The sequence below is a fragment of the Anolis sagrei genome, chromosome 1 (assembly GCF_037176765.1).
Source record: "Anolis sagrei isolate rAnoSag1 chromosome 1, rAnoSag1.mat, whole genome shotgun sequence".
NCBI lineage: Eukaryota > Metazoa > Chordata > Lepidosauria > Squamata > Dactyloidae > Anolis > Anolis sagrei.
This window is the reverse complement of record NC_090021.1, coordinates 36,803,190-36,827,719: the sequence shown is the minus strand read 5'-3', so window position 1 is coordinate 36,827,719 and position 24,530 is coordinate 36,803,190. Positions and strand designations below refer to the sequence as shown.

Below are 24,530 nucleotides of genomic sequence, written 5' to 3'. Positions count from 1 at the left end.
AGGTGAAATCTTCTGAACAGGGCCACAGACAGCAAAAAATATATAACAGGGATGTTAATCCTTCCCTATGCTACCCAAAGATAGATAGATAGATAGATAGATAGATATGGCATTATTCTTTAAAAATTGACCTGTTCCAATTTACATACAAATTCAACTTGAGAACAAACCTACAGAACCTCTCTTGCTTGTAACTTGGGGACTGTCTGTGTTGTAGGTGACTACATCACCTTTTGACTGACAAATCAGGCAAAAGCAAACTTTATTATTTTGAAATACCATATTTACTTGAATCTAATGATCACCTTTTTGAGCTAAATGACCATGCCAAAATAAGGATGTGCATTATATTTGTGTCACAGAGTAATATTAGTGCTGAGCCAAAGAAAAAGGGGAAGCTGCTTCAAGAGCAGCTGGAGCTCCAATATTATCTCTAATTAAATGGCCATGGCTCAATGCTATGCTATCTTGGGATTTGTAGTTTGGTGAGGCACCAGCATTCTTTGGCAGGGAAGACTCAAAACCTTGTCAATCTACAGGATTCTATAGGTTCATTCTACATAGATACACGCCAAGGTTTTCTTTTCCATAAGTGGTAGCTTTGGTGTTCTAACACAATTGTTTACAATAAAGGCATTTTAAGCAGGCAGCAACAGTAATGCAAAGCTTTTTTGGCCAAATTACAAAAAGTGTGCTTTTTGCCACTGCACATTACATTCGGCAGTAAATACTTTTTTTGATTTCAGGGTTTGGAAAATAGAGGTGCACATTAGATTTGATGGCGTGTTAGACTCGAGTAAATAAGGGTAGTTCATCTTTCTCACACACAGGTGTGGAAAACATTAATCAAATATTGCAAGCTTCCTTCGCCCTTTTGAAGTTCTCAAGTCCCTGGCTCCCCCTTTTACAGGTAAAAAATGCCCAACTGTTAATTATTTCCCCTGCAAGATTCCTGGAGCCATGAATTTACTAAAATCCATGGCCCTTTCAAAACATATATTAAAACCTCAAAACTCATAAATGAAAGACCGTTTCAGTTGCAATTGTCAGCTTGTTTTGAAAAAAAAAAAACACCCATAAAATAGGGCAGTGTATCCCTCTACAGGCCCTCATCACCGCAGCTCCCCACATCTGTTCTAACATAATGGAAATCAGTTTACTACTTATTTCCATTATTGCTCCACACATTTATGAAATCTAAAATGTAATACATCTATGTGAACTAAAAGCACAGTACTGTGGAAGCCTATTAGTTTAGGAAAGTAATCCTCACTTTGTTCAAAGCGTGGCCAACATGTGGGTCTCCATTGGCATACGGTGGTCCATCATGAAGACAGAATTCTTTCTTTGTTTTCCTTTGTCTTTGCCATGAATACAGTTCTGAAAAGCCACATTTCTAAAAGAAACACGAGAAATAGTCTTATATTATCAATATAAAAGTAAGAATTTCTCCTTGGGTAAACATCAAAAGTATACAGAATGAGAAAAATTCTACTCATAATACATGGATTTCTTGCTATGCTCCCTCAAATACCATTCACAAGTGTTGACTGACCTTCTGAAATGGAACAAACTAGACCTGAAGTGGAACAGGAATGCCAGAATAATTTGGCACCACTGTCTTTCCGGTTCAAGCAGAAATTCTTGTCTGTACGAAGGTATGAAACTTACTGGACTACCACGTCAAATTCTTGTAGCCCAATCTACCTCACATGCCTGTTATGACAATAATGTGTGTGTGCCATGTACTGTTGTCCCTACATATTCACAAATTTAAACATCCATAATATGAAAATATGTTTGTTTTTTTTTAAAAAAAATGGCAAGTCAAACCTTGATTTGTCTATGTTATATGAGGGATATTGTTTTACTTTGCACTGGATATAATGGGACTTGAACATTCATGGATTTTGGTATCCTTGGGGAACCTGGAACCAAACCCCAACCAATACCTACTGTATACCACTGACAAGGATGAAGCAAAGGCTAAGTATAACTATCACACACACTCACACACACACACACACACACACACACACAAACAGTGCTGGTAAAAGGAAAACCCCACCTTTCTGAGGCAATTTTTCATTCTCAAATTAAACCTTTTTCTAAAGGTATCACTGGGAGCTTCAGAAAGGCATTTTTATCAAGAGTCTTGTCATACTATATAGGGAGTTTGAAAAAGGTAGACCCAATTTGAAATTGCGATATCTTTGGAACTACAGACCATCCGTGAATGAAACTCTTACCACCTGAAAGGGTAGGGCTGGAGTTTCAAATGATTACCACTAGATGCCTCATCCCAGTGCACAAACAGTGCCTGACATCAGCCATTTGCAAGATGGAGGAGTCCCCCCCCCCCAACACACCCACAGAAGGCCCAATGAGATATTCTCCATTTATGTAGCTATTTTTAAGATTTATTTCTGGCTCAAAATGGTTACCGTAGTAAAACTTGATAACTCATTAAACCATGTGTACTTTTTGTGTAGTAGTAATGTGTTACCATCGTGATATATACTGCTTGGAAATTAGGTCCATCATTTTGAAACACCACGTATGTTGCTGTAGTACTATTGATCCACTTTAACTGACAGGACAAGACTGTGGAATTATGAGATTTGTCATTTAGAGAGGACAAATAACTTTTTGGCTGGAAATTCTAAGGACCCTTCCAGACAGGCCCTATATCCCAGAATCTGATCCAAGTTTTTCTGCTTAAAACTGGATTTTATCAATCCTCACTGCCAGATAATCTGGGATAAACAGAAAACCTGGGATCAGATCATGGGCTATAGGACCTGTCTGGAAGGTCTCGGAGGCCCCGACCACACAGCTGTATAAAATCCACATTGAACTGGATCATAGGGCAATATAGGCTCGGATAACTCAGTTCTAAGCAGATAGTGTGGATTATCTGCCTTGATATTCTGGATTATATGGCTGTGTGGAAGGGCCCTGAGTCTCTTCTCTTAACTGCCAGTCTCAGAATTATGCACCATGTCACCATTACGGTGGAATTACAACATTATGACAGTGTAGTGTGATAGCACCTTAAGACTGAGAGCCCTTCCAGACAGGCCCTATATCCTACAATCTGATCCCAGGTTTTCTGTTTATACCAGCTGATCTGGCAGTGCAGACTCATATAATCCAGTTTAAAGCAGATATAGGATATAGGGCTTGCCTGGAAGCACCCTGAAAGGGAGAGAAAATTTCCATCTTCAGAACAAAGGTTTTCACAATAAAATGCATATGTTGACTGCACTAAGGGCCCTTTCACACAGCCCTATATCCCAGAATACCAAAGCAGAATATCCCACAATATCTGCTTTAAACTGAAATATTTGAGTCTACACTGCCATATATTCCAGTTCAAAGTAGAAAATGTGGAATTTTATTCAGCTGTGTGGAAGGTACCTTAGATAATTCATGCCACTACTGACAACACTAGCCATCTTGCTGGTTGTGGGGTTCTGGGAGTTGCAATAAAACCTCTCAGTCTGAGGGTGCATCTACACCAGGCACAGGCAAAGTTCAGCCCTCCAGGGGTTTTGGACTTTGACTACCACAATTCCTAACAGCCTACCGGTGTATTGCAGGGTTGGGAGGACAGTAGCTTTATAAACAAGCACCTTGGTATCCCTACAGATGTCCCGTTCCTCAAACATTCTCTGCTTCATTCGGAAAAATGCTGCACTCGCAGAGCTCAGGCGGTGTTGTATTTCAGTGACAATGTTGACTTTTGTGGAGAGGTGAATCAATCAAAATCAAATCATTAGAATCAAATCAAAGAGTTGGAAGAGACCTCATGGGCCATCCAGTTCAACCCCCTGCCAAGAAGCAGGAATATTGCATTCAAATCACCCCTGACAGGACGCGGAACAATGGCTTCAAACTACAAGAGAGGAGATTCCATCTGAACACGAGGAAGAACTTCCTGACTGTGAGAGCCTTTCAGCAGTGGAACTCTCTGTCCCGGAGTGTGGTGGAGGCTCCTTCTTTGGAAGCTTTTAAACAGAGGCTGGATGGCCATCTGTCAGGGGTGATTTGAATGCAATATTCCTGCTTCTTGGCAGGGGGTTGGACTGGATGGCCCATGAGGTCTCTTCCAAGTCTTTGATTCTATGATTCTATGATGTGTTAGCACTAAAGCAGTGGTTCTCAACCTGTGGGTCCCCAAGTGTTTTGGCCTACAACTCCCAGAAATCCCAGCCAGTTTACCAGCTGTTATGATTTCTGGGAGTTGAAGGACAAAACACCTGGGGACCCACAGGTTGAGAACCACTGCACTAAAGGGTAAAGACCAGGTAAAACTACAACTCCCATCATTCCGAAGCCTGAAAATGGGCACGAGAAGCCTTCCTCTTCTCAGCTCCCATTTCCCCTTTCCTCCCTCTCTCCCCTTTTACCTGCTGTATCTCCAACTCCGTTTCGGGTTGCAAGCGGCCGGGCAGCTGGACGGGGAAATCGCTTCGGGGCAAGATAACCGTCTCCCTGTACGGAGAGTCGGGGCTGGCCTTCGCGCCTCGGCTGGGCCCCGCCGACGCCGTCCCGCGCGCCCAGCACCAGGCCCACCGGGGGCCCCGGGAGAAGACGAACGGCGGTGCCCTCAGCGCCCACATCTTCCACACTGGGCGCCACTTCCGGGAGAACGACGGCGAGCAGCGAGGACAACTACGGGTTCGCGCAAGGGACATACCGCAACGCTTGGAAACTGGCCTTTCGTTTTCTTTATTTCCCCAGTCCACATCTCGCTGTGTTTCTCGAGCGCCATCTAGAGGTCGGTCCTCATTGAAGCATTTGGGAGCTGTTCTTTCTTGATCTTCAGACGGAGCTTGTGATGCGCCTTTATTCTGGAATAAGTAAGCCTTAAAGCGAAAAATGGCAAAATTATTTGGCATCTATAGGGGCATGAACATTATAGGATCGAAGCAGTTTGACATCACATTAATGCCCATGATTGTATAGCAGGCATGGGCAAGCTTGGGCCCTCTGGGTGTTTTGGACTCCAACTCCCAGAATTCCTAACAGCCTACAGGCTGTTAGGAATTCTGGGAGTTGGAGTCCAAAACACCCAGAGGGCCCAAGTTTGCCCATGCCTGCTATACAATCATGGGAATTGCAGTTATACAAGGTCTTTAGGCTTCTTTGCCAAAGAGTGCTGGTGATTCACTGAACTACAATGCTCATGAAGCCATGGCAGTTAAAGTGGTGTCAAACTACATTAATTCTACAGTGTAGATGCACCCTATATGAAACAGTGCCAGCGTAATAGAAACAATAGAAACCACTCAAGAAGCTCATGTAAGCTTTAAAGGTTTGGGTAGTTTAATAGATTTTCAATGGCTTTAGCTGTTTGTATTTGTAATATTTCTATATTTCTTTCTATATTAATGTTTATATGCTTTAGGGTTTTTTACACATTGTTATGATTTTAGTGTCAGCTGCTCGGAGTCTCCTTTGGGAGAATGAAAGCAGATAATAATAATAATAATAATAATAATGGAAAAATTGTATCTGTTGTATATGAGATAGAAAAGGAGATAAGCAAAATAATATTACAGTCTATTGTCGAAGGCTTTCATGGCTGGAATCACTCAGTTCTTGTGGGTTTTTTCGGGCCATAACCCGAAAAAACCCACAAGAACTGAATATTACAGTTGGTTATCTATATCCATGGATTCTGTATCCAGAGATGCTACTGTTTATGGACTATTTTTTTTTTAAAAAAAAATCCAGAAGCAAATTTTGATCTTGCAATTTTCTATAAGGGACACTGCTTTACTACATCATTGTAAATATACAGTATGTGAAAGGAAAAGCTTTCCAACACTAAAATAGGCAACACATAAAAAGGGATTGATCCTATTGTCTGGTTTTCTGCAAACATACCAAGGCCCCATCTACAGAGCCATATAATGCAGTTTGGAAATACATTACATGGTCAATATAGATTCTTATAATGCAATTGAACTACATTTAACTCTATTATTTGAGTCTACACTCGCCATATAATGCACTTTCATAAGGTGGATTGGCGGGCTTTAGGACCCAGAAGGGATTTTGGAGAGGCGGAGAAAGCAGATGAAGGAAGTAGTGGAGTTTTTGCAACTGGGAGAAAGGTGCAAATCTCCTGCTGCTTGATTGCTTTTGGGGAACCTCTGCTGCAAACAGGTAGGCTCTTATACTTTTCCCAGTCCTTCCAGTTTGCCTCTCTAGAAGTGCATCTACACTGTAGAGTTAACTCAGTTTGACACCAGTTGAACTACCTTGACTCAGAGCTATGGAATCCTGGAAGTTGTAGTTTTGCAAAGTCTTTAGCCTTCTCTGCCAAAGAATGCTGGTGCCTCACCAAACCATAACTCCTAGGATTTTATAGCATTGAGCTATCGGAGTTAAAGTGGTACCAAACTGCATTGATTCTACAGTGTAGATACATCCTTTTAGGGCCCAGTGAAGGTACTTATATGTCATTCTCTTTCTACCCCAAAAGGCTGCTGTGCAAATACAATAAGGGAAGAGTCACTGATGTCACTTCTTGACCTTGTTAAATGTAATTGATAAAATAATTGTGTTGCTGTGAGTTTTACGGGCCGTATGGCCATGTTCTTCTGGAACATGGCCATACAACCTGGAAAACTCACAGCAACCCAGTGATTCCAGCCATGAAAGCCTTTGACAACACATTGATAAAATATTATGATTACAGCAAGGTATCAGCAACACAATTCAAAGTGCTGGCATTAGCCTCTAAAACCCTAAACGGTTCTGGCCCTACTTACCTCTCCGAACTCATCTCCTCCTATGAACCAACTAGGACACTAAGATCATCTGGGGAGGCCCTGCTCTCTGTCCCGCCTGCATCATAGGCGTGCTTGGCGGGGACGAGAGACAGGGCCTTCTCAGTGGTGGCCCCTCGGCTGTGGAATGCCCTGTCTGCAGATATCAGATCGGCCCCCTCCCTGCTGGCGTTTCGGAGGAAAGTGAAGACCTGGCTGTCCTAACAAGCATTTGATTAAACAGTGTAATTGAACATAGGAATATGGAATAATGGATGATGAGACTGGATTCTGATTTTACTGTTTAGGCGCTAATGATTGTTATATTGATGTTTAATGATTTATGTTACAATTGTTTTTAATTGCCCTATACTTGTCTCGTGATGTTTTGTATCGATGTTGTTCACCGCTTTGAGTCACCTGAGGGCTGAGAAAAGCGGTATATAAATAAAGTAAATAAATAGCTAAATAAATAAAGCTATATGGATGTTGTTAAGGAAAGAACATAGGTCTCTCTCCCCCCCCCCCCCAATTGAATCTCAATTATGGCAACATATGCCTTGTACTTTAATAATAAATCTAGAAAATTATTTTTTTCCAATTTCATTTTATTTCAAGTTTATTTCAGAGAATTGTAGTTTTTGGGGCTCCTTCCTGAATAAATAGGTAGAACTAGGCTGTGGTGTCAGCATTTATATGGCAAAATTGGCCAAACTGTTGAAATGCCTGCTTGGAAATTTTCAGGTGCTTAAAAGGATTGTGGTCTACGTTTTTTAGATAACAGATTTTTTCAGTAAAATAAATTAGCCTTTTATGGCCCACCCACAAACTTAGGAAGCATATATTAGCACTTAAAAATTATTTTAACAGAAAAGCATTTTATTGTGAATTGACTTAACACGTGTATAAGGGTTGTAAAGGAGTTAGCTTATAATATAATCTTTAACCCAAGTAAAGCAGTTAGTTGCATAAGTGGAATAAAGGTAAATGAATCCCTCTTGGGAACTAGGAAAAAGCAAATACACACACCAAGGGAGTGTTTCCATTACAAAACAATTAAACTTATCTAAGGTTTGCTAACTCAGCTTTCCTTTCACTAATCAAGAAGAAGTAGAATTTTGTGTTGGAATTTACTCTTTTTTCACACTTATTTCACTTTTGTGAACAGTTTGTTCTTATGGTGCTTTCTATTGTTTGTGGTCTTCATTCCACAATTGCAAGAGTTTGAAATGTCCCCTATTAAATAAATGCTGGGCTTCTCAAAGTTTAAGGCCCCTTCCACACACAGCTGAATAAAATCCCAGATTTTCCACTTTGAACTGGAATATATGGCAGTGTGGATTCAGCTATCCTAGGGCCCTTCCACACAGCCATATAACCCAGAATACCAAGGCAGAAAATCCAACAATATCTGCTTTAAACTGGGTTATCTGAGTCCACACTGCCATATATTCCAGTTCAAAGCAGAAAATTTGATTCAGTTGTGTGGAAGGGCCCCCAGTTCAAAGCAGATATTGTGGGATTTTCTGCCTTGATATTCTGGGTTATATGGCTGTGTGGAAGGGCCCTAAGGCAAAGAAAAGTATCACACATTGCCATTTCCAGCTTGTAATGGAACATAGCTTGGATATTTTCTCTGCAGCCTCACAGGAGTGATTCAAAGTCTGCATTTACTTTCCTTATGTCATGATGAAGGAAAGTTAAGCTGTAAGCGACAAATCTTCCAAGGGGTTCAACAGTCCACTGTTGTGCACGCTTAGCACTGCAGTAAGAGTATTACCTCCTCTCTCCACATGGAATACATTCCTGGATTTCTTGTGGAAATGTGGCACCTCAAGTGCTATATAATCACATCATTGGATTTAAAAAACGCTTAGAGAGAACACTTAGCATTTTTGGAGGTTTTCCATACAGCCCTATATCCCATAATATCAAGGCAGAAAATCCCACAATATCTGCTTTGAACTGGGTTATCTGAGTCCACACTCAGGTAATGTGGGTTTTTCTGCCTTGATATTCTGAGAAATTGGGTTGTGTGGAAGGGCCCCCAGATCCTCTTGACTCTTTGTTATCAGTTTCTGGTGGAAGCATATCATAGGGTCATGCTGGAGGACCTAGAAAATCCTTATAGAAAAAATATATATTTAGTTGTGGATCATTGAAATCGTGTACACCAGTCCCACTGATTCAGTGATCATACTTTATTTTCCACTAAAAAAGCAAGCAAAGACTTGTAGATTTGAGTGTCGTATAAACAAAATCCTTTGATGAACTACATTGAATACTGTGTTGGGGAGTGTGTGGCCAGCCAATGCTGCTGAATTAAAGTCCTCTCAGCACTTACTACTCCAAATGTCAGTTCCTGAGTCACAGGCTGTTAGTTTCTGGTGAATTTCCCAGGAAAGGAAGAAAAAATTGCAGCCAATGAGCATAAATAGGGTGCCAGTCTCTTCCCACTAAAAATAACAATTTTCCATCTCCAGATGAGAGACCTGGAGAAGTGCTTCTCTAGCTGTGGTCTCCTATCTACAAGAGGAGGAGAAAGCTGCAGCTGCCAGTAGGGAGAACAGATAAGTTTGCCTCACCAGCAACCCTTTAGCATGTTAAGAAAAGCACATTTGGCCACCATAATGAAAATCATAAGACAAACAGAGGCTGGTGCATCCATGTATGCATTTTGGAAGTAGCCAACAAGTGGTCTTCAGAAAGTTCCGTTTTTTTTAAAGTGGAACATAGATTTTTTAAAAAGGGATAGTGATAAAAAAGAGATTCATAACATATCTGTGTTTCTTCTTCTTTTTATTTTTTTGGCCTTCTGTCCAGTAAGAATGGCTTCTAGTCCAAGTGTACTTATGCATCTTGTGGCCTCTGCATATTCTGTTGCTAATAAAGCAGGAGTAATTGTCCGGAAAGTGATGGCTGGAGGAGATCTGGGCATAGTAGAGAAGGTAACTTTCAATGTGTTCTTTCATTTTATTGTTAGCAGCCTTGAGTCCTTATTGGGAGAAAGGCGGGATATAAATGAAAATAATGATGATGATGATGATGATGATGATGATGATGATGATGATGATGGTGTCTGTTGTTTAGTGGAGTCTACTCCAACGTGAGGGTGTATATACAGATGCATCTTAAATGGATTAAAGGCAGCATAATATGTGCTCTGCAATCCTATATGTGGTGTGGTAGGCTAAGTGTAGCTGCCCCCGGAGCTGTTTATATAGTTCATAACAGCTCTCCATGCAGTCATGCCAGCCACATGACCTTGGAGGTGTCTACGGACAACGCTGGCTCTTCGGCTTAGAAATGGAGATGAGCACCAAACCCCAGAGTCAGACATGACTGGACTTAATGTCAGGGGACTACCTTTAAGTACTCCAGATTCCCTCCTCAAAATACAAACTTTATCAAAAAATGGAAGAGAGTACATTGCTCCATGGAACAACACACTGGTTCAAGATTGGGAAAGGAGTATGGCAGGGCTGTATATTTTCACCCTACCTGTTGAAGTTGTATGCAGAATACATCATGCAACGTGTCCTAGGCTGGAGTTAAAATTGCTGGAAGAAACATTAGCAAACTTAGATATGCAGATAATACCACTTTGATGGCTGAAAACGAGGAGGAGCTGAGGAGCCTTCTAACCAAGGTAAAAAAAGAAAGTGCAAAAGCTGCTTTGCAGCTAAACATTAAAAAAAAACCCTCAAGATTATGATAACCAGACTGATTGATAACTGGCAAATAGATGGAGAAAATGTGGAGGCAGTGACAGACTTTGTATTTCTAGGGTCGAAGATTACCGCAGACACAGACTGCAGCCAGGAAATCAGAAGACATTTACTTTTTGCGAGAAGAGTAATGACCAATCTTAATAAAACAGTGAAGAGTAGAGACACCACACTGGCAATGAAGGTCTACATAGTTAAAGCAATGGTATTCCCTGTAGTAACCTATGGATGTGAGAGCTGGACTATAGGGAAGTCTGAGCTTTTGAACTGTGGTGCTGGAGGAAAATTCTGAGGGTGCCTTGGACTGCAGGAAGAGCAACCCAGTCCATCCTCCAGGAAATAAAGCCCGACTGCTCACTGGAGGGAAGGATATTAGAGGCAAAGATGAATTACTTTGGCCACATAATGAGAAGACAGGAAAACTTGGAGAAAACAATGATGCTGGGGAAAATGGAAGGAAAAAGGAAGAGGGGCCGACCAAGGGCAAGATGGATGGATGGCATCCTTGAAGTGACTGGCTTGACTTTGAAGGCGCTGGGGGTGGTGACGGCTAACAGGGAGCTCTGGCGTGGGCTGGTCCATGAGGTCACAAAGAGTCAGAGTCAACTGAACAAACAACAACAACAACATTGCTCCTCTGGGGATCTTTTAGGAGAAATGGTTCAGCTTTTAAAAGGTTTCAGAACCCTCCTGTCCTGTTTAATGCCAAAAACATTGGAGCCACTTGGATTCCCATATGGGAGAAAGGTGGGATACAAATCACATTAATCGATACCAGTACTTCGAAAGCAGAAATGAGCTTTCAGTTTCTTCTTGCTTGGTGTTTTTTAAAATTATTTTTGCAGTCTGTGTGGCCCAGAAAGTCGCAGGGACAAAACATTGTCATTGCACTTACACAACATGTTTGCTCAGAAGGTTTTGTTTAGTTATTAGTATGTTTAGGATTTAGTTACCTTCCATTAATGGAAAAATACATACATGATATTTGCCATCATATTGGCTTCAAGTTGAATTTATGAATGAGAGATCTCTAAGAACCCTGGCCATCAACAAGTGTTGCTCTTTTACATTTTCAGTAAATATATGATTCCCTAAAATCCTCTTTAAAAGTTATTATCACAAAATAGTTAGTACAGGTTAGTTACTGGCTAAAGGGAACACCAAATTCAGGACTCCAAAAATGAATAATTCATTTCTCACTTGGGACATTTTTCTGTAATAGTATACTTGGAAATGTTTATGTAGTATTTGCTAGTAAGGTGAAGCATGTCACCTTATCCTATGCTAAAATAGAGAAAGGCAGCCTCAAAACATAATAAGCTTGTCTTGGCTTCTTACTATGCACCCCAAGATCAGTACAACTTTTTCATTGATGTTAGTTTCCTCTCCTTGGGATTAAATAGGAAGACAGTATCCCATTCTGAAAAATATTTCTGTTGTGACTGCCAAGTGATTGGTTTTCTTACTTCTTAATAGAGTGGAGCTAATGACCTGCAGACCAAAGCTGACCGACTGGTTCAGATGAGCATCTGTTCCTCTTTGGCACGAAAATTTCCTAAGCTGACAATCATTGGAGAAGAGGTGAGGACTCTGAAATCCCTTTTCCTTTCTGTGTGCTTGGTTCACCAAGCTACATGTCTGGCACCGTTACATTACATTCATAATTTTTCAGCAGTCTTTGCCTACACACTGCTAATGTTCATTCTGCACATTACCCAGCTTTATGCATATATCACTTGCACACAGTGTTCCTAAAACTGTATTTGTTTCCCTCTTCAGATACCAAACAGGCAATATTATTTTAGATTAATGTATCTGTTGGTAGTGCATTGATTGTGTTTTCCCTATATGACAGGGAATTGGATTATGGTTATTGTGGTCTCTTCCAATTCCATTATATATAGAGAGAAGACATGTTAATGGGAAGGAAATAAGCAAATGTATTTCCAAGCAAAAACCTATGTTTCGAGGGCATGTCTGCATGTCATGTATAAGAGGTCTCTAATACACTTATCATCCAGCCAGAGCAGAACCTTATGAAGGTCCAACTACACGATAAATTCAGTTTTGCCAGTGGCTCTTCTAAGTCAACAACACAAAATTTTTAAAGCTCTTGCTGTGATAAGGCAAGACCCTATTTTCACAACTGGGTTTCTTACCACTGGCCATTTTTTAAAACCAGGATCTTCCTTCCGAAGAAGTAGATGAACAGTTACTTGAGGATGGCCAATGTGAAGAAATACTGAAGAAAGCCTGCCCACAGCAGTACACTGCCATCAAAGAGGAAGAGGTACTTAAAACGAGATAAGTGAATGGGGAATGTGGGGTGAGGATTGATGTCTGTGCAGCTACTGTGTGGAGCGTGACCCAGAGCAATGACTCCTGATCAGTTTGCATCATATATCAACCAGACTGACATGTATCCCACAATGATTGGGAAAAAAACCCCAAATTCCTGAGAACATTTGTACATTTACGGGATTTCTGTTGCTATAGTTATGTATGGTGTGTCTTAGGGACATAATATGGGAAGAAACCATAAGCAAGCAAAAAAGAATATTCCCATTGGTATTTAGTAGTTAAAAGCTGCAACAATATTGTTACTACACGTTGAGCACTCCAAAATCTAAAATTGTCTACTAAAATAGTTTTCTATTGGTTCAGTGTACATAAACTTTGTTTCATGTACCAAATTATTATTAGTATCATGAAATATAGATGAATCATAAAAGAACTTTGTGTATAGACTTTGAGTCCATCTCTAAGGTATCAAATTGTGTGTATATATAAGTATCTCAAAATTTGAAAAAAATCTAAAATTCATAACACTTTTTGTCCTAGAGATTTTGGATAAGGAATACTCAACTTGTACAGCTAAATGTTTGCAGGTAAATTATCTGTGTCAGGTAGAATTGGTAACACATCATACAAGCATATGTGAGGACTGAAGAAAGGTAAATTTATTATGAAAGCATTCAGTTGCCTTTTGTGCAGCTCTTACTTATTTAGGTGATCCCTTATTGTCCGCGTATGATGGCCTTCCATGTGAAGTGTCTTGGCGGTAGATATGTTGGTGACTGTGGAGTCCTATTCTTGACCCACATGTTCTTCCACAGTGAGGGTATCAATTTCCATGTGGAAGGCAGTCCCGGTCAGAGTTGGCTTGACACGCCTTCCTCTTGGCATGTTTCTCCTTTTCATCCTCTATTCGTGCCTCTTCAAATTCCACAGCAATGCTGGCCACAGCTGACCTCCAATTAGAGCACTCAAGGGCCAGGGCTTCCCAGCCCACTGTGAATTCTCACATTAGCAGATTCCACCCACAGTCCTCAATGATTGTGTTGGAGAAGGAAACAAACAAAAAGTTCTGCTCTGCTGTTTCCTCAGCACAAGCTTACTCCCAGCAACCTGTCAAAAAGGTGAGAGACCCAATTAGTAGTGACAGGCATGAAGGATCCAGAGTAGTTTTATTTCTGCTTCCCTGAGCTGCTCAGTAGAATCAGTGAGGATAATAATAAGAGTCTAGAATAATGTGTTTTCATAGGCCAATGCTTTTATTGGGCATCCTTCCTCACTTGATGGGCAGGAATATGGTATGTCACCTGTTTACTTTCTCAGCCTGGGGACAAAGCAGAGAAGAAAAACAGTAGTTATTTCTCACTGAACAGGAGTGTAATGTGTTAATTAAATAGACTGCAGGTTGAATTGTCTCATAAGGGTGTGTATATGCATGTATTCAAATATATTACTTCAAAGTGTGGGAAACCACCCATTTGCATTTATTGTATAGACTTCCCAGTTTCCTTGGTGACATCACTGGGATTATGAAAAGTACAGGACTGAATCTTTTAACTGCAGGAGTTAGTCTGGAAGAGGATTATCCTGCTGACTGAGTAGCCTGCATCTTATTGTGCTCAACACCAATTAGTTCCTGCTAGAGTTTGTGGGAGAAGCAGGAATGTTTATCATTTGTACTGGGGATAGTAAGAAATCATGAGATCCACCTGCAGTTTTCTCGTAACCAAATTGCAACTCTAATGAGAGCTTACCAGAATGGAAGTGAGAAATTGGTGTCCTTTCCAATAGAGGGAGCCCATGAACAGGCCACTGGATTTATCAACCCATCGCACCCTTCTGTCTGTATTAATAGGTGCAACCATAACTGAAGGAACCTACAGTCATTCCTACATTTCACCTGTTTTGTGTGCTGATATATGCAATGAGTGCTCAATTTTTAGTTTGGGAAACTCCTGGGGATACCAAAATTTGTGGATGCTTATGTCCCATTATATACAATGGAACAGTAAAATGGCATTGCTCATTAAGAAAGATGTGGCGGTTTAAAATATTGTTAAGCTGTGTATGGTTGAATCAATGGATACAGAATCTGTATGTATAGAGGGCTAACTGTATTAGTAATCAGCTGGCTAGTCAAATGACAAATCTTTGAGAGTCTCTCTCAACATTTATACTTACTTTACTCAAAGTAAGCCTCATTTCTAGTCCCTCTCCCACATCCATGTTACAGTAGATAATATAACAATTAGTCTACAGCATTTCAAGCATCCTCTATGAACATAGGGCAGAATTCTCCCTGATATTGTACCGATTATAAGTACATTGGAATGAGATCTTGCTTCTTGTTGTTTACCGAGGCAAGAAATTTGCTTCCTTCACTTTTTCCACTTTCAGTGGTTGTTCTTTTTGGGGATCTTGAGAGTTGGGGATCCTTTCCTGGTTCTTCTTCCCTCTCCCATTCTTCTAGCTAATGTGTTCTTATGGTTTCTGTCTCAGTAAGATGCTTAAGACAGAAACTACAGAGCAGAACAACTGTAGTGCTGAAAACTCATTGGCCAGTCATTTTCTCACTCAGGAAAGAGTAGAGGATACTAGGGACCACATTTCCCAAAAACCTCTTACTTATATCTACCTCAGTTGTTGAAATGTATGGAAGTGAAATAACTGGGCTGGACTAAGTGGGCATGGACTGAAGATAGCTATTAGTTGCCTAGGTTACAAATGTCTTAACCTTTTCTTGGTAATGGACCATTTTGAGAATCTGCAAACACTTTTTTGGTTTTCTTTTTCCCAAAGCTCGTTGTATGGGTTGACCCTCTGGATGGAACCAAAGAATATACTGAAGGTTTGACCATTTTCCCCTGTTTGAATGAACACGATGCCATTTGAGGTAGTCAGATGTGTGTGTGTGTATAGTATCACACTCACTCAGAACAATTGGACAGATAGAGGTCATGGTCACCTGGAAATGTAGACAATTCAGTTTTACAATAGAGAGTGAATTTCAAAAGAAAGCAGTTGGATGACTCATTCACTCTTTGATAAATGACTAAGCTTCACTTTTACTTTAGTCATGCATGTCTACCAAAGGAGAAAAACAAATGATTTCTCTTTTGGGAGGAAAGTAAAAAACCCTTTTTGCTTTATGATCTTATATTTAAAGTTGACTCAAACAACTTTGTTTTACTTATATTCCATTTTGTTTCAAATTTATGTACAAATTCCTCTCTCTGCTCTACAGTTCCACAGCAATCATATAGTAAATGAATCATAACTGGCCCAAACTCAGCCTGTAAACTTTTTACTTGAATGGGGATCTGAACTTGAGTCTCCACAGTCTTGTAAGTTGCTTAACTTGGTGACTTCCAGACTTGCGTTGGGCTGCAATTCCTGTCATTCCCAGCTGCCATGGTCATTGGCCATGTCGACTGGGAAAGATGGAAGTTGCAGAGCAGTGAATTTGGGGGGCATTAAGTTAATGCAAGACTGCTCTTGTCATTACACCAATCTGCCTCCTTCCCCTTCTGTTTTTTGGACCTAACTTCTCAATATTAATATATATAGGAGTGTTTTGATTCTTCAGCATCTGTGTTCAGATTGGTTTTTCCATAACTTTTCTTCTTTCTTCATTATGGGATACACCAGATGCAGAAAAGGCAATGCATACCCTTCTTTTGCCCTCCACATTTTTAGAGTATAACTCCCACAGTCCTTTAGCACTGTCTGTGCTGTGTGAGACTAATCGAGCCCCCTTCCACACAGCTGAATAAAATCCCACATTATCTGCTTTGAACCTGAATATATGGCAGTGTGGACTCAGATAACTCAGTTTGAAGCATATATTGTGGGATTTTCTGCTTTGATATTCTGGGATATAGGGCTGTGTGGAAGGGCCCTGAATTGTAGGCTGAAACAGGTAGTCAAAAGCTTCCCCAACTCTGATCTAACACACTGAGTTATATGAATTGGTGCTTTGAGTTTACAGTTAAATTAGATAGAAACAGTGGTATTGTGTGCTTAGAATCATAGATTGCCCTGAGGGCTGAGAAGAACGGTATACAAATATAGTAAGTAAATAAATAAATAAATAAATAGATGGTCATCTACCCAGCCTCTGTTTAAAAGCTGCTAAGGAATTACTAACCTGAAGCATATGATGCAGGTATCTTATAAAAAACGATGTGGGTCAATTCATCATCTGAATACGGGAGAGACTGCCTGTGAATGCTTTATCAACTCTCCCAGGTCACATTATAGAAGAAAGACAAGATGGAAATCTACTTTTTAAAAATGCAGCCAATTTCTGTGATATTATATACTTGCAGTCCTCGAGTTAAGAAATGGGGTGAGACAACAGGAAGTGAGAGAAAGGGAAATTCACTCCTGGGAGAGTTATTATGGGAAAAAGCTGTCTCCACTGAAGTTTTCTCATCAAGCCTTATTTCCACAACAAGCTAAACTTTTCAAAATCAAATTGTCACAGGGACAGAAAGTGAGACAAAATCTTCTGAACAGGGGCACAGACAGTAAAGCAAACATTACAGGGCTGTTAAACCTTCCCTATGCTGTCCAACGCTAAAAAAATCAGCTGGGGTTACACTTAAAAAATATCCTGACTTACATATAAAATCAAATTAAGAACAAACCTAGTACAGAACTTATATTTTCCGTAACGAGGGGACAATATTCAACATTTGTAAGTTTAAGTACTTTTAAATGGACACTAGGATCACATAGGGCAATATCAGACGGAAGTATGTTTGTGTGAATATTTGTGCTTTGTCTTCCATATCCACCCTTTCTTCAGCTAAATAGTTCTTTGCCTCTTTCAGGACTTCTTGACCATGTCACAGTTCTTATTGGAATTGCTTATGAAGGAAAAGCTATTGCAGGAGTCATTAACCAACCCTACTATAACTATGAGGTACTTTTCTGAAAAATCATAATTGCCCACCTGGCTTGGGCACTTTTTGTATGTATGCGTACAGATACAGCCTTACCACTATGCAACCTGAGACAGATAGCAGATTTTTGATGTCATGAAACATTAGCCGTTTTTGTAGCAAGTTAATATATTACTATTGTGTTGTATTACCAACAATGGGAAGAGGTGCATATGGAGTTTTATTTTGTTTCTCATATGCCCAAATAATATGGCTGGCCTCAAATACTGTATATCTTGATTTGTGGCATGGAGTGCTATTTAGTATTCTGCCTCATGCAGCAAAATGGACCAACACTATTTAACTATCACTGCGAAGTAGTGATGAAGTATGGTGGGTCTGGTTGTTCAATGTTGTTGTTCCTATGAATGTAGGTGACTTCGACAGAAAGATATATTGCAACGAGCAGTAGGGTGAACAGAGGAAGCCCTGAGAAAGCTGACTAGTTTTTTGTGGAATAAAGAGAACCAGGTTTACACCCCATGGAACGCAATGGGACATGTATATATTTGCATTATTAGTGGCCTTGGTGGCACGGCATTTCTCCTTAAGAGAGTTATACAAAAAAGTTATGCCCTGAATTCCTATAATGACAACTCTTTTGGGAGATTGTATCAAAAGTGAGATTTTATAACCATGTTTTACTATATGAAAAAATTGTGTTCATATGTATCGCTGGAAAATCTCTACCATATTTGAAATATGCATACCTTTTCTGCAGGCAGGAGCAGATGCAGTCTTAGGCAGGACAATCTGGGGAGTCCTAGGCCTGGGTGCCTTTGGATTTCAGCTGAAGGAGGTGCCAGCTGGAAAGCATATCATTACCACGACCCGATCACACAGCAGCAAGCTAGTCAATGACTGCATTAGTGCAATTAACCCCGACAGTGTGGTGAGAGTAGGAGGTGCAGGTAATAAGGTATGGAAATAATCCTATGTTAATTTTATAAAAGCATAAGTTCCCTTTTATAAAGATTAATAGGATGACCTCTGGGCATTTTTTACAGGACATGAAAGCATATCCTGTAAAGCATTTTCTGTCTTGTGGGCATTTTGTCCTATATGTAAACTGCCTGAATCCCTTCGGGGAGATGGTGGTGGGGTATAAGAATAAAAGTTGTTGTTGTTATTATTATTATTATTATTATTATTATTATTATTATTATTATATCCTTCTATTATATCATAGGTTTTTCCAATGAGTAGAAAAATATTGTGGATGAATGTGTCTTTTAATGGGACTTTATAATATAAGGAGAATATAGTTGGGTAACTGCAAAAGGGGTAAGGGCTAGTTTTTTCCCCAACAGCCCACATCATGTATTTTTTGCCAACTGAAAGTGATGTCATGTTACATCCAGTTTCATTTTCAATTGCAAGTCATCAATTTTTAGGACAGTTGTGGGGGATTAGTCAAACCTTTGCAATTTCAGAGCTTTCTGTAGTGGTTTAGTCTATTTAAAGTGGTTTTTCTTTTTTAAGCTTAAGGAGGTTTGGGAGTTTCCTAGGCTGGGTCTTGGAAGGTCACAAAATGTGACCAAGGAGATGCTCTTGGCCTGTGGACTCCATTTTCAGTTGAAGATCTTTTTATTCTTCTATGATTTTTATTTTTTCTTTCTGACATCAGCTCTCTACACAGTTGTAGGCACATGAATGTGTAGCTTTACTATGTATTTGGTAATGTTTTGTCGTTATCCTTTGCTACAGATTTTACTCTGTGCAATTTTATTAATGTTTTATATCTGATACAAACTACCTAGAGAATGTTGCTTGTTGGTCTGTCTAAAAGTATAACATAGATATGTACATTTTCCAAGACATGTACAGTATCTACAATTGCAAGCTTTGCAGGATGCATTTGTTTTTTTGTTTTTTTAGTGCATCTTTACTTTGTAACAGAATTTTGAACTCTTTGTATCAGATCATTCAACTTGTAGAAGGCAAGGCTTCTGCTTATGTGTTTGCCAGCCCTGGGTGCAAGAAGTGGGATACATGTGCACCGGAAGCTATTTTGCACGCAGTAGGAGGTAAGTTAACTGATATAAGGAATATTCATCCTGTGTTTTCATGATATACTGTTTTTAATACAAATCCCATTGCATTCACATATATACATGGGTTATCTTTATGTATTCGAAACTATATTGTTTGTTCCAACTAGAGTAAAGCTATTGAATCAGTTAGACTTACCTATAAGTTGAATTGCTCTTAAACAATTATTATTATTATTATTATTATTATTATTATTATTATCTGCTGTAGTTGGGACAGTAGGATTTTTTCTGCCGTTTTTTACTAGCTTTATTTTTTAAGTTGGACAACTTAAAACTGACTTCTGATTTTAGATGTTCATTGAGTATGTCATATGCTTCTTAAACACAATATAATATATATTGTAACCATGTGGAATATGCATTTTATGTATTACCTAAGTTGGATTTTAAAATTTAAGTTATGCTTAACCTTACACAGTATTAGTTGCTAGGGCCCTCCTGGCACTGTGGGTTAAACCGCTGAGCTGCTGAACTTGCTGCCTGAAAAGTTAGCACTTTGAATCTGGGGAGTGGGATGAGCTCCCGTTGTTAGGCCCAGCTTCTGCCAACCTAGCAGTACGAAAACATGCAAATGTGAGTAGATCATTTGGCGGGAAGGTAATGGTGCTCCATGCAGTCATGCTGGCCACATGACCTTGGAGGTGTCTATGGACAACACCGGTTCTTCGGATTAGAAATGGAGATGAGCACCACCCCCTAGAGTTGGACATGACTAGACTTAATGCCAGGGGAAACTTTTACCTTTACCCTTATATTTGTTGCTTTCACATGAAGAGATTTCATGTTGCTTCTTCATTCTTCAAATGAAGAATGAAGATGAGCAATGAGGACAAACATGTTGAACACGTTCTTTCCAGCAGTTAGTTGAAACCTTAGCCAAAGGAACTGTGAAGTCAGATGACTCTTAATTTTTCCAATTAGTCCAATATTATTTATTTATTTATTTATTTGCTGCATTTGTTAACCGCCGCTCTCAGCCCTAGGGCGACTCGCGGCGGTGTACAACATATAAAAACATACTTCACAATAAACTACAACGACAAAAAACAACATATCACTAATATTAATACACTATCATCTAATTACACTAAAATAATCCGCTTCGTCTTATCATAGAATCATAACCAATCTCATAGTCTATATTCCGTTCCAGTTGTCATTTCCAGTTACTGTAGTATTTAGTTAAATGCCTTCTCGAATAGCCATGTCTTCAGGCTCTTCCGGAAGGACATAAGGGAGGGCGCCTGTCTGATGTCAACAGGGAGGGTGTTCCACAGCCGGGGGGCCACCACTGAGAAGGCCCTATCCCTCGTCCCCGCCAGGCGTGCCTGTGAGGCAGGCGGGATCGAGAGAAGGGCCTCCCCAGACGATCTCAAGGTCCTCGTGGGCTCATAGGCCGAGATGCGGTCCGAAAGGTATTTTGGGCCGGAACCGTTTAGGGCTTTGTAGGATAGCACCAGCACCTTAAATTGGGCCCGGTAGCAGATCGGCAGCCAGTGGAGCTGGAACAACAAGGGCGTTGTATGCTCCCTGCGTCCTGCTCCTGTTAGTAACATGGCTGCCGCGCGCTGGACTAGCTGAAGCTTCCGGGCCGTCTTCAAGGGCAACCCCACGTAGAGAGCGTTGCAGTAGTCAAGGCGGGATGTGACCAGAGCGTGTACCACCGTGGCCAAGTCAGACTTCCCAAGGTACGGGCGCAGCTGGCGCACGAGCCTAAGCTGTGCAAATGCTCCCCTGGTCACCGCTGAAACCTGGGGATCCAGGCTCAGCGATCAATATTCATTCTTTCTCTTTCTGGAGGATAAAAAACAACAGTTCTATGTGCTAATTAATCCAGATGAATTTTCTTGATTCATACCAGATGTGAATGTTTATACTAAAATGGACCTGCACTTTGCATGAATTAAAATCTAATAATGATTTGGAAAAAGAAAATCCAGTTACTTGAGTCATTGCTTAGTACAATGCTTTTTCTCTGTGTAGATAGCATTTTGAAATGCATAAATGTAATGCACACATTTCTTCTTTTTTCAGGCAAACTGACTGATATTCATGGGAATTTCTTTCAATATAACAAAGAGGTCAAGCACATGAATTCAGCGGGTGTCCTTGCTGCCTTGAAAAACTATGACTATTATGCCTCTCGAGTTCCTGACACAGTTAAGCAGGCCCTTGTACCCTAAAATACATTCCACTTGGATAAGAAAACTCATCGACATGCCATATTATTCTTAGCTGGAATTGATAATGATTTGTGGAATTGGATCAAAGTGTCATTGTGTTACATTTTTTTTACAATTGTGTCAGTAATTTACTAGTCCAGATGAGAATTAAATTTAGTTTTCAATTGGAACGGAAGAATAATTGAATTAATAGAATTCTTATCAAACTAATTTTATATTCCCATTGAAAACTAAAGATTTGGAAGGTCTTTTTAAAAAGTTGTCCTTCTCCATTAGCATGTTTATGATTATTATTTTATAAACATTCCAACACAATAAAGCAACCATGTTATAAATCTAGGGACTGAATGATTGTTATGTTTACAGTACTAAAATGTTTAAGTGTGCATCACACAGTGGCTGGTGTGACTTTGGGATTCTGCTACTGATGTCATTGCTTGGGTGTACTCATCTTGAAAGGGTACCAGATATGTATCTGATGTTGGAATTTTTTTTATTCTGTGTATACACACAATTTCCAGACAGGTAGTTGTGCTGTTAATACACTATATCTGAAATACCATTCATGGATAAACACCTCATTCCAACATATGGGTGGGTGGGTTGCTTCCTGCTGAAGAAAATTAATTAGTCTTTAAAGTGTCACAAGACTCCTTGTTCCTACAAACCTGAACTATGAATAAAATGCAATTGAAAAGTATATAATTCCATATTCTTAAGGTGTTGATTTACTACAAGAGCACTTTGGTCACGAATCTATTCTTATGGTACCGTAAAAACTCCATGCTGCACAGAGAATGAGTGATTACTTTTTTGTGTCTTTCTCACTCATATACATAGCTTGAGATGAGAGTTTATGTTTAAATCACTTTATTATGATACCCACATAACAAAACTATGGTCTGATCTTGCTTTCTACTCTGATTGTTAGCCATGGCTTAAGCCCAATTATTTGTAATAGATGTATATGGTAAACCACTGGTTTTTGATGGCCAGGAGCTCTTTTCTCAAGTTGGTCAACATGTCATTGACAGTTGTGCCCCAAACCTCTTCTAAAATTCCTTAACTTTGCCAGATTTATTATGTACACTAGAGTTCTTTGCATTATATGTCACTGTGGAACACTTCCTATAAGATCTTCCTATAATATTGTTTTTTATATGATATCGTATTGAAATTGTATGGCTCTCCTTTCCTTCTGAAATACATCTCTTACAATAAAATGAAAGCAAATCAAAACCTTTTCAATTTGTCTGGGTTCCAGGAGATAATTTTCATAAATTTTGAAATGATTTTACAACCATATTAAAATAGTTTTAGAAAATGATACACATCACTATGTTTAATGTCAGATTGGTTATGTTTGTGTGTGTGTGTGTGTGTGCATTATATACATGAGTATAAGCCGACCCAAATAAAAGTAGAGGCACCTAATTTTACCACAAAAACTGGAAAAATGTATTGACTCGAGTATAAGTTGACTCAGGTATAATGCTTCCTCTTCATCCTGGAAAGAAGTGATGAGTGGAGTGTCGCAGGTTTCCATCCTGGGCCCGGTCCTGTTCAACATCTTTATTAATGACTTAGATGAATGGTTAGAAGGCATGATAATCAAGTTTGCAGATGACACCAAATTGGGAAGGACAGGCAATACCCCAGAAGACAGGAGCAGAATTCAAAACGATCTTGACAGATTGGAGAGATGGGCCTAAACTAACAAAATAAAGTTCAACAGGGACAAATGCAAGATGCTCCATTTAGGCAGAAAAAAACGAAATGCAAAGATACAGAATGGGGGACGCCTGGCTTGACAGCAGTACATGTGCAAAAGATCTTGGAGTCCTTGTGGACAACAAATTAAACATGAGCCAACAATGTCATGCAGTGGCAAAAAAAAGCTAATGGGATTTTGGCCTACAACATTAATAGGAGTATAGTGTCTAGATCCAGGGAAGTCCTTCTACCCTTCTATTCTGCCTTGGTCAGTCCACATCTGGAATATTGTGTCCAATTCTGGGCACCACAATTGAAAGGAGATGTTGACATGCTGGAATGTGTCCAGAGGAGGGTGACTAAAATGATCAAGGGTCTGGAGAACAAGCCCTATGAGGAGTGGCTTAAAGAGCTGGCCATGTTTAGCCTGCAGAAGAGAAGGATGAGAGGTGACATGATGGTCATGTATAAATATGTGAGAGGAAGTCATGGGGAGGAGGGAGCAAGCTTGTTTTCTGGTGTTCAGGAGACTAGGATGCGGAACAATGACTTCAAACTACAAGAGAGGAGATTCCATCTGAACATGAAGAACTTCCTGACTGTGAGAGCCGTTCAGCAGTGGAACTCTCTGCCCCGGAGTGTGGTGAAGGCTCCTTCTTTGGAAGCTTTTAAACAGATGCTAGATGGCCATCTGACAGGGGTGATTTGAATGCAATATTCCTGCTTCTTGGCAGGGGGTTGGACTGGATGGCCCATGAGGTCTCTTCCAACTCTTTGATTCTATGATTCTATGATACTATGTTTAGCCTGCAGAAGAGAAGGCTGAGAG

At 39.9% G+C, this 24,530-nt stretch overlaps 2 protein-coding genes across 5 annotated transcripts in view; one reads left to right on the top strand and one right to left on the bottom strand.

Annotated features, from left to right (window-relative positions):
- IARS2 (isoleucyl-tRNA synthetase 2, mitochondrial) overlaps window positions 1–4,734 on the bottom strand; it is a 41,775-nt gene extending 37,041 nt beyond the window's left edge. Inside the window, exons 1-2 of the mRNA XM_060754237.2 lie at window positions 4,413–4,734; window positions 1,274–1,396 (exon numbers count right to left, since the gene is read on the bottom strand). Of these exons, the coding sequence (XP_060610220.2) occupies window positions 1,274–1,396; window positions 4,413–4,700 (411 nt within the window). The 5' untranslated portion in view covers window positions 4,701–4,734. The remainder of the gene's footprint in view (window positions 1–1,273; window positions 1,397–4,412) is intronic.
- Window positions 4,735–4,759: 25 nt separating this feature from the next.
- Window positions 4,760–23,227, top strand: BPNT1 (3'(2'), 5'-bisphosphate nucleotidase 1). 4 transcript variants are annotated; one of them, XM_060754240.2, is made up of 9 exons: window positions 4,760–4,865; window positions 9,606–9,730; window positions 11,987–12,091; window positions 12,693–12,800; window positions 15,605–15,653; window positions 17,641–17,732; window positions 18,473–18,670; window positions 19,673–19,778; window positions 21,840–23,227. In XM_060754240.2, the coding sequence occupies exons 1-9, from the start codon at window positions 4,844–4,846 to the stop codon at window positions 21,986–21,988; spliced, it is 954 nt and encodes a 317-aa protein (XP_060610223.2). In that variant the 5' UTR covers window positions 4,760–4,843; the 3' UTR covers window positions 21,989–23,227. The 4 variants fall into 4 exon arrangements, with proteins under 4 accessions (XP_060610223.2, XP_060610224.2, XP_060610221.2 ...); XM_060754241.2 differs by having other exon boundaries at window positions 4,794–4,865; window positions 9,610–9,730; XM_060754238.2 differs by lacking the exon at window positions 4,760–4,865 and adding an exon at window positions 6,066–6,177.
- Window positions 23,228–24,530: the final 1,303 nt, after the last annotated feature.

Bases quoted from the DNA above. Each gene is read 5' to 3' on its own strand.
- BPNT1 (XM_060754240.2), top strand. From the start codon at position 4,844: ATGCGCCTTTATTCTGGAATAA. The intron at 9,731-11,986 runs GTAACTTTCAAT...ACTTCTTAATAG, and splicing joins ATCTGGGCATAGTAGAGAAG to AGTGGAGCTAATGACCTGCA. The intron at 18,671-19,672 runs GTATGGAAATAA...TCTTTGTATCAG, and splicing joins TAGGAGGTGCAGGTAATAAG to ATCATTCAACTTGTAGAAGG.